This window comes from Leopardus geoffroyi, chromosome C3 (assembly GCF_018350155.1).
Source record: "Leopardus geoffroyi isolate Oge1 chromosome C3, O.geoffroyi_Oge1_pat1.0, whole genome shotgun sequence".
Taxonomy (NCBI): Eukaryota; Metazoa; Chordata; class Mammalia; order Carnivora; family Felidae; genus Leopardus; species Leopardus geoffroyi.
This window is the reverse complement of record NC_059338.1, coordinates 74,188,161-74,206,526: the sequence shown is the minus strand read 5'-3', so window position 1 is coordinate 74,206,526 and position 18,366 is coordinate 74,188,161. Positions and strand designations below refer to the sequence as shown.

At 54.8% G+C, this 18,366-nt stretch overlaps 1 protein-coding gene across 6 annotated transcripts in view; it reads right to left on the bottom strand.

The window, feature by feature from the left end:
* Positions 1-18,366, bottom strand: part of TRAPPC9 (trafficking protein particle complex subunit 9) — a 573,855-nt gene that overhangs the window by 112,618 nt on the left and 442,871 nt on the right. For all 6 annotated transcript variants that reach the window (XM_045453562.1, XM_045453564.1, XM_045453567.1 and 3 more), the window contains one exon: positions 6,258-6,348. In XM_045453562.1, the coding sequence (XP_045309518.1) occupies positions 6,258-6,348 (91 nt within the window). The remainder of the gene's footprint in view (positions 1-6,257; positions 6,349-18,366) is intronic.

Sequence of the window (18,366 nt, the reverse complement as noted above, 5' to 3'; positions counted from 1 at the left end):
GAAGGCGGAGTACGGACAGAAGAATGTGGCCGCTCCGTGTGGGCGGCCAGGGGAGGGTACCCAGGACCTGTCGGTAAGTGAGGAAGACAAGTGGCAGGACTCCCCCACGGGCTCCCCGGGGGAGGAAAATGCAGCAGGCTCTGGCACAGCTCGGCCTGTGGGATGGGACGGCTTGGGGGGGGGGGGGGGCGGGGAGGGGGTCGGGGGCAGGACAGAGACTCCACACACAGCTTGCCACACCTCCCCAATTCTGAAGCTCGTTTGTGCCTGTTTATCTTTGCAAAAGCAACAGACCAAACGCGGAGTGTGTGGCCTCGAAGGGGTTACACTTAGACGGGAGCTTAGCAGGAAGCTTCCGATCAGAGTCTCTCCCTTTGGGGCAGGGGCACAGGCCTGGAATCACTCCTCACTCTGCCACCTGCATGCACGCCAGGGATGGGGACGTGAGCTTTCTATAAAACGAGGGTGGTCTTTCCAATCTCTCAGGGTTGTCGTGGGGACTGTGTGGCTTGGGGCACGTTCAGTGCCAGCAGACGTCCACCCCAGGGCATTCTCCACACAGGTAGTGGTGTTGATATCGCTGGTACAAGTTTGAGAGCTGGGACATTTCTTGGCTTGGTGGCTCGGGTCTGTCATAACCAGGGTGCCTGGCCCACTTGTGCTGGGCAGGGAGCTCTCCCAACTCTTTGCCCATCAGGGACTGGAAACCTGCCACCTGGCACCCTGGAGATCTCAGACCTGTCTCCTTTCTTCTCAGAGCTTGACAGCCGCACGCACACCTGTCCTTTCTCAGCACCTGTGGAGCAGGGACGCGGTGTAGCACGTGCACTGGACCTCTCATCTCCTCCTGGATGGCCTGTCCTGGCCCAAGGGGCCACAGGGCACCAGGGAGACCCCATACACCACACTGCAGAGACACGAACCTTGATTTCCCAGATTCGGAATCAAAAGTTGAAAGGCATGGCCCCGTGGCCCATCCTCCCATGGGCAGAGACTTACTGCAGAAATCTTCCAGAAGGAAGGTGGCTCTTAAAGAAAGTGGCAGGCAGCTGACGGCTGGGGGGCCCAAGGCAGCCCCCCTGAGCATGGCCCAGACGGGCACCTGGAAGGGGTTCAGTAGCCATTTGCTGGGTGGACAGCGGGGTGACTGGGGGCAGCACAGGGCATGTAAGAAAGAACCACAGGTCTGTAGAGAACCCTGGATGACAAGGAGCAGATCAGATGCGGAAGTAGCAACTTTGGGGACAAATTATATGATCTTTTCACTCACCAGCTTCTCCGGTAAGATATGTAATAACGCCAATCTCAGTGGGTGATTATGGAGAGTGAGTGAGGGGACAGAGAAAGCGACCACGAACTGTTCCTGACGTGCTCCGGTAAGCTCTCCACAAAGTTACTCCTTGGGGGGAAATCATCACAAGAAAGCAGTGCTCCCAAACATTATTTTACAACTAGGATGCCTGGGACCAAGAAGAAGATTGGGGTGGAGGGGGGCGGGGGAACAGGTGGGAAGACGGGTCTCACAGAGGTGCCTGGCCCCACAAAGCCTGCCTCACCGGTGGGCCTGTGTACTAACACTCTCTCCCGGGCACAGATGCTTGGAGAAATCCACAGCCCTGTGCCATTGCCAAGTTCCCTGGGAAAGAGGCAGGGGTCAGCGGGCAGGCTGGGCCTCCAGGGAGGCCTGGGCCACTCGCGGCCACGTGTGGCTGTCACCTGTCCTGCCGGACGGCTGGCTGGAACCTGCCTCTCCACGTGCCCTCTCGAGGCGTCTGAGACACATCACTTGCTGACTCACCACAGCCATTGCGCACGACTCTCAGGTCGGAGACAAACTGAGCTCCACAAGGCCTCCACGTGACACATGTGACAAAAAGACACTCTGCCAAAGTGTCCCCATGATGCAGCCCCGCCTCGAGGCAAGGACAGCCTGGCTTCCTGGACCCCAGATCCAGACTCCTGAACAGGGTTGCCGAATGCAGCAGGTGCCACGGAGGTAGGAGGATCAATGTTCAGACGCGACAGGCCTGCAGGTGGTTCTGTGCCTTGTCCCCAAGTGCAGGGCTGGCCCCTCTGGAACAAGGTGGCTGCAGGAGTCTGGTTCCTGAGCTGCCTCTGGCCTCTGCATCCAGGACGCCAGGCTGTGTGTGGATGGTCTGTTAAGCAACCTGGGTCCACCACCCACATCAGACCAGGAGTGTCCTGGAGGCAGGGATGAAGTGGAACTTCTATCTGGGTCCCCGGCACCCAGGACAGTGCCTGCTACAGACTGGATGGTCAAGTAGACAGCTATCCACTGAGTGAACGTACAAATCTCTCGATCCAACGATCTAGGTTCTCCCTGTAACCTTAGGTGACAGAAATCCCTGAGCACCTCCTACCCTGTAAAAGGAGAACAGTGAGTATGGCCTTGCAGGCTTGCACAGGTTGGACAAACCACACGGAAAGTGTGGACCCTGTGTCGCGCTCTCCAAACGTGAGGGCGTTGTTCCCTGAGGCAGGACACCAGTGTCACATGTCTGCTGGTCCCCAGACCCGTGACTCTCACACCCGTGCGCGCGGCCGGCACATCACAGCTCGGGTCGGGGCCGGAGCGCATGGTGGGGCTGGCTTGATGATGACTCAGAAGGTGTGCGCTCAAAATATCCACTGCCTAACGCAGCCAGCACCTAACCTGTACTCCCGGCTGTCAGTGAAAGCACAGACCATCCCTGATATACCTAGGAAGCTACGGAAAGTGTCATCATCTGAGGCAGGTGGCAGGGGGCACAGTAATGGGACACTGAAATCAGTGTGGCAGACCGCTTGGCCTCATTTGTCACCACAACCGGCACCTACGGACCAGAAGGGAAACGGCCCTCAGGTAGTCAGGGGACGCTGGGCTCTGCCACCCGCCCTGTCCTCCCGCCTGGCGGGCAGGGCAGTTTCCAGCCGGAGACGGGAGCACCTGGGAAGCTGCAGCCCAATGATGCTGACCTGGGGTCCCGCCCTAGCCCCGCCCTGCCTCTGGATGCACCCCAGAACCCCAGCTTCCTCCTCCCCACGACCAACACGCACCCAGCAATTCCGTGGTCCCCCACCCGCCTCAGAGGCAGAGAAGCGCGACCTCGCTGGGATCACGGACATCTCTGCAAACCCTCACTGAGGACCTGCTGCCGTCGCGGCCTCCGTAAGAGACCGAGGCTCAGAGGACTCGTCCGCTTGCACGAGGACGTCGCCACGAGGAAGCAGCAGAGCCGAGGCCAAGATGCATGGCAGCCTGGTGCCAACAGCGTGCCCGTCCGCGCCAGGTGACGCCACCATCACACACAGATGCCGACACGTTTGCGCTCTCCAACCGCCCCGTGAAACAGTAACGACTTCAGAGATTCCTTGCAGAGGGACTGACCCCCAAACACGGAAAAGCTCTACGTGCAAGCCGCTGCATGCAACCTGCAGAAACATGAACATCTCAAAACAACCCAAACATCCAACAACAGACCAAGCACTACGTGACCTCGCATCCGTCTGATGAGGTTACCACGAGGCCTTTAACAGCAAGCATTTGACAGGCCTGTGATACAGGAGATACGTTTCGTCAAGTAAAAAAAAAAAAGAAAAAAAAAGACGCAATATACAAACACGGTCTGGGCATCTCTATAAACAGAATTTAAATTTGGGGATAGCAAAAAGGCTTAGAAATACACCAAAGTTCAATGAAATAGAGGTTGTTTTGGAAGCTGGGAAGAGGGTCATTTTTTTCTGACCACGTTTCTGATTTTGCCTGGCTTTCCGCGGTGAGAATATATTCTTTTTATCGAGTCATCTGGTGGAAAGGTCCAGATTCCAGTTGAGGGTGTCTGCCTTTGAACGTGGATCAGTCACCCCTCAGCGGGGCGGTGCTGGACAAGACGGCTGACGTGGCCGAGCCGCAGCGTCCTCGTTTAGGGAAGGACACGTGCAGCACGCGAGGGTACCAGAAGTGACCATGTGGGTCCTCGTACCTCGCCTGGTATGTTATACACACGTGCAGAGTGGTGAAAGTAACAGGCTGGATGTTGGGTGGCCCACCTGAGCCTGCTCTAAGTCAGAGAGAGGACCCTGCCGGCACAGGCCAAGCCGGCCAGCGTTCGGTCAGGTGAGCGAGGGCCCGGCCGGGCTAGGCCCCCTGTGCAGCACAATCTGGACCCCCTCAGGTCGGAGGGGGGCCCAGTCATGGGGCGGGGACGGGGCAGACTCCAGGCCAGCCTGCCGTGAGGAGGGGGGTATAACCTGCGGGGTTATGGAAGGGTGGGCACTGGCACGGGCAGCGGCCAGGGAGGAAGACCCTGTCCACTGTGGACAAAACCCACCGCTGTCCCTCGTGGGCCACCGCACCAGAATTGTGCTCACAACACCACAGAGGAAGTGGCCTCAGAAACCCCAGTGCCCACAATGTCCACGTCGCCATCAACAGTCACGTATTCACTTAGCAGAACAGCTCAAGGGACTTAACGTTCACGTCTTTTGACTCAGGAACTCCGAAACTACATAACTGGTCCAGGCAGAAAACCAGACAAAAATCTGAGCATGAAGATGTTCACCGGCAACAGCCAGATACGGTAACAGTCAAATTAATTACAACACTCGGACCAGGAAGACATTATGCGCGGTTTCTGGGGGTGTTGACGCCGTGGGTACAAGAACTCGGCTGGTGGGATGCTCCAGGACACGACAGGTGTGGCACCCGGCCGCCCCCATGCAGGAAGCGGCACACGTCCTCCCAGCGACACTGCTTGGCACAGTGCCTTCCAGGTCCTAGGATTTTTTTTTTCAAGCCATACATCTTCTCCAGGATAACATAACTAACACCTGTGTCATCTACCAACCTACTGCTGCGCAAATGACGCGTGTAGGACAGCTGACCCAAGTTGTGTTAACAGAAAAGAAAAACACCCATAAGGAATCCAAAGCAAAGGCACGGACCTCCAGGAGGGCTCTGGAAGGAGTCCGGAACCTCTGGGACCCACTGCAGGGTGTGGCTACGGTGGGACCCTGTGGGCCCTGGCCAAGTTCTTTCTTTTGGTGGACAGGATATGTTAACACAAGTTTTGATTTCATTTTGTTTCACAGGGCTGGTTTCCTGGGCCTGTCCCAGCCCTGGAGGCAGGGCGGTCTGGGTGTCTGAGCCTGCTCAGCTATCCACACCTGGTGGAAACAGCTGGCTGTGTCCAGGTAAGCAAGAGATCGGACATTCCAACATGGAAAAGTGGGCTGAGGGAAGCCCCCCATGGTGCAAACACTGATTCTCTGCAGAAACACCCCCTTCCTTCCACTCAGGCTGGATGCACGAAGGAGCCCCTTGGGTGTAAAAGGCCATCCATTCACTGCTGTCACGTTGGCAGCTCACGGACTCCCGCCGGCCTTCATCTGTGGGAGCGGGGAGCAGGGCAGCGAGGACAGACCCCCCTCCCCCGCAGTATGTGGGGTCTCGCAAACTGATAGGGGAGGAAGGGAAGGCCAGGAGAAAGGTTTTTCTCTTCAAGCCCCTGGGACAATTCCCATGTGTTTCTAGTAGGCAAAAGGAGGAGATCATACTTTAATTAACCAGAGAAAAGACTTGACACTAATTACAACGATATCTGGGGTATAAAAAAAAACAAAAAAACACACAAACTGCTTGCTCGCATCTGACCTAAAATAGATTATATAATGAAACCGTTTCCAGAAATTAATGAAGCCTCTCACTTCAAAAAAAATACACTTAGCTTGTTTCTCAACAAAGCAGTTTTGACTCCTATTTGGGAAGACACAGGCCAGGGTAACGGCTTCTGGTGCAACAGGAAGCAGACATTTGGATAGATCGTTCCAGGTGAACTCACAGGCCGAGGACCCAGTCAGGGTGTTGACCACACAGGCACCCTTCCGGGATGACCCCGTGCGAAGCCGTCAGAGCTCATCCAGAGAAGGGTAGGAGCAAGGAGGCTGCACACCTGCTCGCGTCCGCCACGCCAATCACTCAAGACCCAAACGCAGAGGGGGGACGCGGCCACACACACGAGGCCAAGTGCCACCACGGAGGAGGTCGGACTCCGCAGCGGCTAGAACCATACAGGGTCTCGACGTCCACCGCCACACGCATATCTGGAGGGCGCTGACCCTTTCACGGGTCCGTGCTGACGGGACACGTCTGAAGACGCACCCTCGCCGTGGCCAGCTGGCCCACGCAGCCACGCGCAGGAGCAGATGCGGGCACGGGGAGGGCCGCGCTCACCCGGCGGGGACCGGCAGGTACTCACCCCACTGCAGCGGGGCCAGCTGCAGATGCTCCAGGACAAGCTGGCTCAGGAGCCCTTCCACGCTCGCCTCGCCGGTGCGCTTCAGAGATGGGTGAGAGCCAGTCAAGGAAAAACCTGTTCCCGCCGAGCCCCAGGGACAGGAGGAGGAGTTCTGGAAATTTCTACAGACTCCCACACGGGAACCCTCCCACAGCAGATCCAGGTCCCCCTTCTTCGCCAGTGATGGCCCAACCAACCACTGAGACGGGACCTGCGGGTGGAAAACAGGCATATAAACACGGCGAGTGCCTCTGTCCCCTCAACCTACATCAAGTAAAGCCTCTGCCGTGTAAAGAAGGGGAATCCATCGGGATCATTCTGATCCAGCAGCTATTCTCGCTGGCGGAAATAAGGAAAATGGAAGTCGTTTTTCCTTAATGAGGCAAACTATGGCTCATTGTTCAATGTAACCCGATGTGTTTCTGGACACGTGTTGGCTTCATGCTGGTTTCCTGTCTGTCGTGCTACACATCTTGATGTAATCACACATATTATTACAAATGGCTCACTTAGGCCAGTTTGTAATTGAGGAAGTCAAGGTTTCTCAGCAAGTACCAGTGGATGAAGAAATTAGGTTTAGGAAGGCAGAAAATAGATGTCTCCTGGGCACTAATATTAAACAGCCAACGCGGCGCTCAGACACAGACCCGCAAACCTCTTTCCCTTTTCCTACGTGAATTTAAGCCACAGAATGCAAGTTGCAACCAAAAGGGAAGAATTCAGTTCCTGACACTCTTCCCTGATTAGGGAAGTGAAAAGAAAACCCTCTTCTTTCTGCTTTTAGCAAGTTAACTGCACCCAGGAAACACATCGTGGCTCTAATCCAAACCATGGGTGGACGTGCATGGAGGATGCCGAAATAACTCAGGAGCTCGAACCTGGGAGGCTTACATCTGGGTGGAGATGACAGCACAGGGACAGGGGGCCGTGCCCAGAAAGACGGAGGGCAGCTGTGTGGGGATGAAGCCACGCAGGCAGGGCAGATCAGGGCCCAGGGGCAGGCACAGAGGCACCAGGGCCCCGAGGAACAGAGACTAGAGCTCCCAGTCCTTCCTGCCGAAGGGCCTGGCACACGGGGGCCACGTGATCATCTGGATGGGAGCGTCTGGGCGCAGGGACACTGAGAGCAGTGAGGACACACCAGCCGGGCACCCAGGAAAGCTCGAGAGGGCAGGGCTGAGCGCGCACGGCAACAGGACTCCGCGGCGAGAGTAGGCCGAACAGTGCAGTGACGCCGGGATCCCTGCCTCCCACTCCACCCCTAAGTCCTTCTTCGGCTATTTAGGACTTCTTCCAATTCTTCCAAAACACCGTGTGCTCTCTCTGGACTCCATGCTTCCCGCAGCTGTGCTGTGTTCCTAGAAGTGCTTCTCCCTGCCCTCCTCCTTCAACTCTCAAGCCCTCCCTGAGCCCCGTCCCTGCTCTGAAGGCACTCGCGCCTCCCCATGGCAGCCCGCCCCAGATGTGCCCACTCTCCAGTGCTCAGCCTAGACACCAGCCCGGCAGCTGCATGAGGGCCCAGCCCTCGTCCTGGGACCTACACAAGGCCCTAGAGTTGCTCGGTGGATTCTGTCTGATGAATAAACAAACTCAGGATGGTTACACGTCCTCGACAGGTGGTACAGGAGCCCACAGCCCTCAACACGCAGCCCAGAGGCCGCAAGACCCGGAAACTTCCCTACCCTGAGCCCAGTGCCTGCCTCTAGCCAGTGCCCTCTGCAGACGCTCGGCCCCAAACTCCAGGGAACCCGTGCTGCTTACCCCCACCAAACCAACCCGGACATCAGCTGGGCAGGCGTGAAAGCAGGCTCCTTTCGGCCAAGCTGAGCTCCCCAACAGATGTGGGAAAACGCGGGGGCACTGCGGCCCGAGCCAACGGCACCTGCCCCCTCTGTCCCTAGAACAGTGGGTTCTGGATACCCTCAACCTGGCTGTGAGTCCTGGCACCACCACTGACACGCACTGGTCAGTCTACCTACGTTCCTGGGTCTATTTCCTCACCTGTGAATGGACGTAACAGCCCACGAACTTCACAGGACTGTCCTGAGGAATAAATGGAACTGCAGTCCGGGCCACGGTGAGTACGCCATAAATGTCCCGTCCACGCAGACCCCTCCCCGGGCCCTGACGACGTCGTGCCTGGTGCGCGGCCAACCACACAGCGCCAAGCACTGTGAGCTCCCATGTCTCGGAGGTCCCGGAGTCAGCAAGCTCGTGGGGACAGCTCTCTCTCTCCGCCCCCCCCCCCCAACCGCCCTCTAGGAAGGCAAGCACAGTGGTGCTGGGGACTTATCTCCAACAGATGAGGAAACTGAGTCCTTGGAGGGAGCGAGCGTTGGTGCACACACCCGACCCCAAGGCCCCCTGGCCCTCCTGCTCCCTCAAAGTGGCAATGGGGTGGCATTCCCGAGCAATCCCGCGGATGCCCTGGCCCCTGGGTGTGTCACAACCGCTCAGTGTCCTTCCGTCCTCAGGCCACATCCCAGTGAGGGGAGCCCACTTCTTGGCACAGAGTGTGGGGGCATGGAAGCCACCTGGGGAGGGTCCTGCCAGTTTCCATCCCCCCAGCGGCAGCCAGGGCCCCTCAGCTCCATTACCTGCACAGCAGAAAGCCCGGCATCCAGGATGCATTGCACCTCAGGGGTGACCGGCGCAGCCCCCTGCCCAAGCCAGGACAGACACACAGCGTCCCAGATGGGACCCCGCACTCAGCATTCCCACCCCCACTGCTCGGGAGCCCGGGGGGCTTACCCAGCTGGTGACAGGCTGACACGGGGAGGAGGGGGTGCGTGCCAAGACAGGCCGGAGCCTCATACCGAGACTCATTCCGGGCAAGTCAAGCTCCAGAACGGAGGACCCTCTCTGCCCACATCTTCCTGCAGGCGTCGCCCCTCTCAGTTACTCCTCTGAGCCTCACTCAGGCTCTGGGCACCTGATCACACTCACAGGCCGAGTGGGGGACCCTGGCTGAATGGGGAGAGGGCCCAAGGCCACCCAGGGTCTGTTCTCTCTACTTTAAGACTGGGAGGAGAACTTGTCTCCAACATGGGACTCTGAGATCCCAGAAACTTGTTCTCCCCAGAACTGGGCATTTAGGTCCAGAGTGGGGTTCAGAAAATATCTGTGGTTGTCTGTGATTGGCCACCCGGCTCCCCCAGAGGAAGAGGGTTCAGCCTGCTGCTTAGACCACCTGCTTTCACAGCAGCTGAAGATAACGGGCCTTCTCCACCCCAGAGCCAAGGAGCATTACCTGTGCAAACAACCACTGAGTAAATGGCAATGCACTCTGCCTTCCCAGAAATTGAATGTTCTCAAGAGAAGTGCTCAATATTAAAAATTTATTCACCGGGAAGGTCTCTGTCTTAAGGAACGGGACATTGTACAGTGTTTAATTTCCATGGATAATGACTGACCGATCGTGTTTCTTCCTCTCACCCCGCGGATCCGAATATTCTAATTTTAACATGGGAGACGCCGTATTAACTTACTTCTCCAGGTGAGGAACGTGACAGAAGCGATTCCGGTCAGGGAAGAATGGAGGGCTTCCCTGGAGAGGGGAACGCAGGGCCTGGCCCACACAGGGGGGCAAAGACCCGCCCTAGGAGGGGGCAGGCACCTCACTACTTCAGTGTCGCCTCAGGGCGGGGCGGGGGGACGTGCTCATGTGCTTGCTCACGGACGGGCGTGCGGGCGTATGCCCACGGCCAGACCAGAGCACAGCTCACCAGGCCCCTTCTTCTCGCTTGGCGCTCACGGTCTAGTGGCAACGGGCCAGGCAGGGCTGGCTGCCCTGTGCTGCCTCCTCAGACTCCCCAAATCCCTCAGGCATGTGGGCTTTTGGGGTGCAGACAAAACGTTCAGACCCCAACCTAACCCTATGGATCCGCACGGGTGTGAGTGTGCAGACTGTAATAGCCAAGATCACTTTCTGGCTGAGGCCTGGTCTAAGCACCTTACACAAACTGACTCAAAGTCTGTCACCCACTAAGTACTATGCCAACTTTGCACACGAGGAAATGGAGGCACAGGGAGGTTGGGACACTTGCCCAAAGCCACACAGCCACGATTAGTGCCCAGACAGTCTCACTCCAGAGTCTAGGTTCTTACTCACTGCTCAAAGCTGTTACATTACACACAGCAGACAACAACGTAAGACCCAGGATGTCAAAAGTTTGGTTCGTGGGCCAGTGTATACACACCAGAGTAGAGTCACAAACGCCCATGTGGTATTCCGCTCCCCACCAGCACTCACTCCCTCCCAGGCCTCACCCCACAGAAACCCTGACGTTGGGCCCTCTCGGCAGTGCCTAAAGGAACACAGAGAAATTACCCCCCCGGGCCAGGGGCTCTCGTGGGAAGAAACCAGGGCCCCCAAGACAGTCCTGACAGTCCGGCTGCCTCTCTCCAACACAGAGCTGAAGGAGAAACCGTTGTACCTCCCAGGACAGTCTCCCTTTGAGAATCCGTGAGGCAGAGGCCCGAGGGCCTCACCAGGAAGAAAGCAATACAAAAAGTGACCACACAGGAGAGGGAGGCGCGGAGGAGGGGCCACCCTGACGGCATGAGGGTAGGGGTGCCTCCTCCACGTATTAACTCACACTGCACGGCCAGGGTGCAGACACCCGCATCCCGTTTGCTATCGTAAACACAGCGGCGCGCTCCAAAGCCGCTCCGTTCGTGGCTGTCCTCCGATGATCACAGGCACTGATGCCTCAACATCTATCTCCCCGGGGGCACCGTGAGCACGTCTTTCATCGTTCAAGTGCCAGCGTCTTGCACGATGCCTGGGCCCCAGTGATAGCTCGATAAATGTTGACGTCACCTAATGAATGAAAGTGTGACTGCACATTTGCGTGACTGTCAGCATGTAGAAGTGGGTGGCTTTCATCAGAAGCTAACTTTCACTGGTGTGCGGTGCCCCCAGCTCTCACTGCCGGAGCAAGGAAAGTAGGACCCTCTGATAGGATTACTCCAGCGTCACCGTGGGATACCCGGTAGAGTCCTCAGCACAGCCAGGCACATGTGGCTATTACAACAGCTTGGAATGTGAGGACACAGAGCCTCGGAGAGGTTGGCAACTTGCCTGCTGTGAGTGACAGAATGGCCGTGAGGCCTGGCCCATTACTCAGCAGCACAGGGCACTAGCAGGGAGTGTGGCTGGGTTTCTCAGCTAATATGAGCCCACCTCCCTCTCCAGGAGGCACGAGGTAGACACAAATGCACTCCCAGGCAACGCTGGCCCAGTTCTGTGGACTCCTCTGTGACCAGCGTTCAGCACTGCAAGCCTGACCATGGCCAGCACATGGCTGGTCTGCTCCGTCCCTGTCGGTCAATCAGCCAGAGCAGCACACGCTGCCATGACACCACCAGGGAGAAACACAAGGAAACAGCTTTTCTTAGAGAACTTGGAGATTTTAGGCAATAGACTCTCACCTGGGATGGGTCTCTAAGAGGGGATGGCACCTGTCAGTCCCATGCTGGGACTCCTCTTTTCCAATCCATGAATGAATAAGATCCATGGGAAACAGGATGAGGGGTCACCTCCCTCCCAAGAGAATGATCCAGGAATGGGCCAATGCCAGCCCCCAGTGAAACCACAGACCACTGTGCAGGTACTGGGTGGTCACGAAGAGTGGGGTCCTTCTTGGGATAAATCACTTCTGCTGAGTTGGTCCCCTAGGCCCTGATCCTGCCACCCACTCAGGTCAGCATCTCCCTGCTGTCATGGCCCCAGTGCTACCCAGAGACAACCTCTCTGTTGGGAAAACACATCCCCTGCAGAGTCTGATGAAGGACTAGAGCCCAGGGACTTGCCAGGCAGTGGCAAAAAGCAGTTACATTTCCCTTCGCTCCCTTTGCGGCCACCATGTGAAGAGCTACTTTCTCTTTATAAAGACAACACCAAGTCCCCCTTCCTTAGCTCATGACCATGTCCCTGCACAGCACTCTGTGATTCACTGTAATCAAAGAGATGAAGGGAAAGCGGTCTTTCACGTGTGGCGCCGGCCAGGCAAGCCAGCCTCGCTTTTTTCAGTTTGGGTTTCAGCTGCGACCTGGTGGGCCACGTGCCTCACAGGCACACAGAAATTCACTCTCAAGGGTGACCAATTCCCAACATACAACACGCTCCCAGCGGAATTCTAAGTCTCAGACTCAAAGACATACATCCCAAAAGACGGGGGCTGGGGAAGGGAACAAATGTTGGGGGCATTCCTGTCGGGGCAGGTTCTGTGGCAAGCGTTCCACATGTTCCCTTCAACCAGGGGGGGGCTGTTCCCGTTGGCACAGGGCAGATGAGGAACTGGAAGCCGGGAGCACAGAGCAGGGAATCCCCCAGAGATCCGTGCACCTCAGGCATCCCAGGGCTTTCCCACAGAATGGCAGCTCCACAAAGGGAAGAGATCTTGTTCGACATTACAGCTTCCAGATGGGCCAACCTCCAAAAGTTCGAAAACCCCCGTCATGGCAAAGCTATGGGAGTACAGGCTTAAGAGTCACACTCTGCTACTGGGCAAAGGAGAAAGTTTACTATGAAGATGCAAAGTTTTCCAAGGCGTGCACAGTTAAGTGGAAAAACCAAGATGCAAAACATTCTTTACACAGAATACTTTTGTGTAAAAAAAAAAAAAAAAAAGGTCTATGTGTTTGCAATTATAGTTTCAGTGAGAAATTCTGACATACGTGGAAGGAATGGAGAAAAACGGGCATGTGGGGATGACGGGCAAGATGGCAACACCTTTTTTTAAGATGTGTTGAGCCACGTGCATCTTTTACACATTTAAAATCAACATTTTAGAAAAAGTCAACAATACAGTTCTGCTGATAACATTATGAAACAACACCGGGAGCAGCTGAAGTCAACACGCCTCATCCCAGTCAGAAGGGAGAGGGGCTCAGCATGCAGGTTGTCAGCGGATTTGGGTTTAACATGCACATTTTCATGTTTCTTTCTTTCCTGATTCCCTCCAGGGGTATCAGATTAAGACTTCAGAACATGGTATATTACTTCCTCTTAGGGAAAAAAAAAATATGCCAGACTTTCGAGGCAGATCTCACCACAGTGCTTGAAACGTAGAAATCGTGCCTACTGGACAGGGCCAGGATGAGGAGTTTTGAAATGATTATCAGAGGAGCAAGTTAGCATGTGAGTAGTTACAAAGTTGCCAAATGGCACTGGGGCTCTGGAAACCATTCCAATAGCATATTTCTGTATTAATTTGCTTTCGGACATGAGCCATAAAATTATACAGCTGAGCTAATAAAGCTAATTACCTGCATGCACGCCCCTCCCTTTCAGCCCCATAAGCCACCAAAAAACAGTCTGCTGTCTGAGCCTGGACCCAAATGCAAAGCTGGCTGACCAGTCAGTCATGCAGCTGCCCTCATCACCTGCTAGTACACGCAAGACCGCAACATGGCCGTAGCGAGGGTGGAGATGGAAGCAGTCACTAAATGATGATGGTGATTCTAATCCCTGTCATCATTTCTGTTAGAAAGAATGCTTCCAAAGTGCTTCCCATGAGAAAGGCCCTTTGGTAAGGAAGTGATACGTATCATTGCAATTTAATGCTATCTTTAAGACTTCAGAACCCGATGGGTGTAAGGTAGGAGCTGCTATTTCTATTTCAAAAAATTCTTTTCAACTTGGGCACAAGGTGAGAGCAAGAAAGGTGACACAGCCGTGAGGCGGCAGGATCCAGGTAGTCTGACCCTGCAGCCCCCAATCGGGACCCCACTTTCTGACAGCTTCCGGTAAACACTGGATCAATTCTTCACGGTACCCTCGGTGTGGACCCACAACCTCCACACCGTACAGACAAGGATCTTTCTGTGCACAGGGCTGGGTCAAGCCAGAGCCCGGAGGTTGCTGGGGTGGTGGAGCTGGCCATGCGGGGAACTCTCCACGGTGCTGAAAATGCTCCCTGCCTTTAAAACCCTTTCTGGACACCCAGGACACAGCAATCACATCTCCAAGTAGTCTGCATGTCTTTGTCCTGAGATCCTGCTCCTGTCCCTTAGGAGGTCAAGGATGCGATGCCGCAGCAGGACTGTGGAGCCCCTGTTGGCATGGACCCAGGCTTTGTGGGTCTCCTAAACCACACCCACATATAATGATCAACAATCTGTGTGCCTGAACCAGAACACGCAAGCTCCCAGCTCAGGTTAGCACAACCCACATTCTGCCTCTGGGGTCCCCAAAGGCAGTATCTAACTCCCAGCAAGAAATGCCAAATACCCTTTATGGTGCCCTCCATGCTTGCCATTTCTGCCTCAAAAACACTGCTGAGTTACCTACAGTCACTGCTGTTGGCTCACTCCTACTGGTCACAAACCCTTGAAAGGTGGTGATCCACGAGCCCAGGGTCTGGTGCTGGACCTTGCTCAGCATGAACTTCTGCCCTCCCCTCCCCAAACTAGCAAGGTCAATAAGCAGGCAGCCATACCTTCCCAACTGCTTAGCTGAATTCAGAGGACTGCTTGTGTTCGTAAGCCCCAGGAGAGTAGGTGTCGTCTCTGGTCACCAGCACTGTGCCTGGCACACCGTAGGTGCTCAATAAATGCCTGCTTCTTTCCCTGAGCACGTATTATGTGTTAGTTACCTACAAATCATGTCATACAGTCCTTACAACAATGTCAGATTGATGAAACCTCTTCGAGGATACTAAGAAACTTCTCCAAAGCCACATAGCCAAGAAGAGTGTGAGGTTCACATGCAGTTGATTCCAAGTGCACTGCTCATTCCCTGCTAGACTTTCTCCACACATGCCACATGTTTCCAGGGAGATGTGCCTTAAGTCCACTGTGTAGCAGATGGAATGGGTCAGGATCTCACCTTCACGACATCTTCAAAGCAACAGACTCAAGATGCCATGGGGCCCCAGAAGGCACCTTGCTGAGTTCAAGAGTCTCTTGGACCCTAAATGGTTCACTCTTCCTCCTGTGAGGTGATCCATGAAGTCCTGGGGTAGGACCTAAAGGTAGTGGGCACCCAGATGTGTCCAGCAATATTGGCTCAAGCCCACAGGGCTTGGGTACATCCCACAGATGAGACAGTGTGGTACCTAGTTCTAGCACTGTAAGGCATGTGTTAAGTGAGGTCCCCTTCTGGAAGGTTTAGGGCCAGGGGAGGAGGAGGAGAGATGATGCTTCCTGCATGGCAAGAACAGCCCCAAACTGGCCAATGATGAGTACCAACACGAACCTAGCAGGCCATCCCTAAGCTCTGGGCTCCCACCTAATTCCCACTGTAGCACTGGTTACCCAGGCTCCAGACATCTGTTGCCATAACTGATTCCCCAACTAAGCCAGGGTGAGCACCCTGGGGGCAAAGACCAGGTTTCCTGCCTCTAAGTCCCTAATTCAGACCTATGGAGTTGAGAGGCAGTAAAAGTCAACTAAGTAAGTTTTTCCAGGAATAACGTAGAAGGAATTGTACTGGTAGCTTTAAGTTATCATCTCAGCTGGGCCACAGTTTATCATCATGTCGCTACCTGCACAAGCTTGGGTCAGTGACCATTTACTGAGCACCTACTGTGTACCTAGACCCTTGAGTGTGCAGTCCATGATGACACAGCACCCTGAAGGACACCATGGTGAGGACATGTCTGAGCTTCATGCCCACCCCATGCGAGAGCTGTGCAGCAGAGAGGAGACATATGCTTACAGAAGATACACAAACATAATGAGTGACCCCCATGCTCAGAGAGACCTCATTCTATATTCCTTTTCCACATTCAAGGCTCAGAGTGCCGCCATTATTCTGGTTTTCCTCTGTAGCATCTTAGCTAGCTAGGTAGCTAGCTAGCTAGCTAGCGTGTGTGTGTGTGTGAAAGTATGTGCAAGTGTGTGAGCGGGGGAGGGGGAGAGGTAGACAGAGAATCCCAAGCAGGCTCCACACTGTCAGCACACAGCCAGGTGTGGGGCTCAATCCCATGAACCATGAGATCATGACCTGGACTGAAATCAGGAGTCAGACACTTAACCGTCTGAGCCACCCAGGCGCCCCTCCGCCTAACATTTTAGAGCAGAAATGGATGTCAGGTGTCTGTAGCCCAACAGGAACCCCAGTCCTAGCAGTGATCCTCCATATGTCAACTCGACACCCTGTGAAAGCTTCACCAAGAACACGAGACAGCAGAGACAGACCTGCACTGCCCTGTACATCTTTGCAGGTTCTTGCACCAAATTCCCAAAAGAAGGCAGCGCAATCGCACGATACAAAAACAAACACGTCCTGGAGACACCATGCCCAGAGAGCAGTGGGGTGAGGAGCACCAGAGCCATCTTCCTAAAGGGAGTCTCATGACAATGCTCCCTGGCCCAAAATCCTGCTGTGGCTACTTGCTGCTCGTGGGATAAAATCCGACTCCCTAGAAGTTTATGCAAGTTCCCCATGGGTTTTTCTGTGACCTCCCCTCCCCCCCCATTTTGCACATCTCACTCCCGAGAACATGTACCAGCCACGTCAAACTACGAGTACTTCTTACAACAGATGGTGCTGCCTCCTGCCTTGGTGCCTTGACTCGCGTCCTCTCCCTGCCTGGAACCCTCTTCAGTCTTTCTACTGAGCACACCCCAGTCTCTGGAGCTTAAACTCCACTTCACCTGTGACGTCCTCTCTGACCCATGCCCAGCCTGGAAGCCAGCCCTTCCTCCCCCGCTGGCTGTGGTGGCTGAACCCTAGAGTATCTTTCCTGGACTGGTCACATGCATTTGTCCCCATGTGCCTCCACCACTGCAGCGTGTGCACTATGATTCATACCAAGTACCTGTTAATACCTACTCCGTGTACTGTGCTAGCTGTTGTGGACAGAAGGCTAACCAAGACGAGAGTCTTCCTACTTTTAAGGAGTTCAGTCTGTTGTGTAAGGATTATATATTATTATTGCTCACCATTATTAATTAAACTTAAGATGTGGGCACAGTCTTTTTATTTACAACATTCTCCATGCATACTCAGTTAATATTCTAGATGTCTTGAGAACCATGAATGTTTGCTTCCAAATCTTTGAAAAGCAGCTAGATGCAAGGAAAATGCAGGAAGTTAATAAAATACCTTCCCTCTCATCCTCTGCTAGACCATTAGCAGTGAAATACTTGGGAACGTACTGCAATTTGAAAACACTGAGCAGTTTTTTGAGGTCTTTCTTTATTCGTGTGACTCAAGTTTACCATGAATTGGTGTTCTCTTACAGAAAAAAGTGATTGCTCAACCAACTACTCCCTGGGGGAACCTGGAGCCCAGTGGGTCACCAGGCTCTCCTCTGAGCCCACAGGCCTGAGTTCTAATGGCCTTGCCTCTCACAGGAGAAAGCAGTGCCAGGATCAGAACTCTCAGTTCTTACCCGCAGCCTTCTGAGCAAAAGCTGGAAACCCATCACACGAGAGCAACTGACAGTCACTTCCAAGTTGGCTTCTAGGTGAGTGTCCCAGAGAGGGTGCTCTCAGAAGGGGTGGGGCTGTACCTCAGGTGACCCCCAGGAAGATGGGCGTCTGCACCCCACGTGCCAGATCTGGAAGAGCTACAGGTGCAAGGACTTAGACCAGGCCCACTTCAGCTCAAATAAATTAGCAGATTGTCATAAATAGAAATTACACTAATGGAAAGGCTGCTTTAAGTGATTACTGAACCTCTTTCCCGTGACCGTGTTTTCTAATCTGCCTCGTGAACTTTGAGAATGCTGATGTGGGCTGTTCTCCTCTCAGTAGGGGCGCCCGCATCTTGGCTCAGCTCCCTGGTGTCAGAGGCCCAACTGGACGCAAAATGCCATGCAGCACGGTGAGCTGCCAAGGGGTAGTCTGCAGTGGCTCATCTCTGCACGTCTTGTGGGGCTGTGGGTGGAGCAGTTGAAATGGAGGAGGACTCTGTGCGGGGTGGGTACAGTACCAAGCAGCAGGGTGCCCAAGGAGCACTGCAGCCTCACTCGGCCTCATCTGGAAAATGGGGGTAACGCGGAGACCTTGGCAGTGACCAGATGCTCTTCTGCTGTCCCCAACCTGGAGCCAAGAGCACAGACTCTAATGCCAGACGACTGGGGACGAATCCCAGCTCTGCCACTCAGTACCTGGC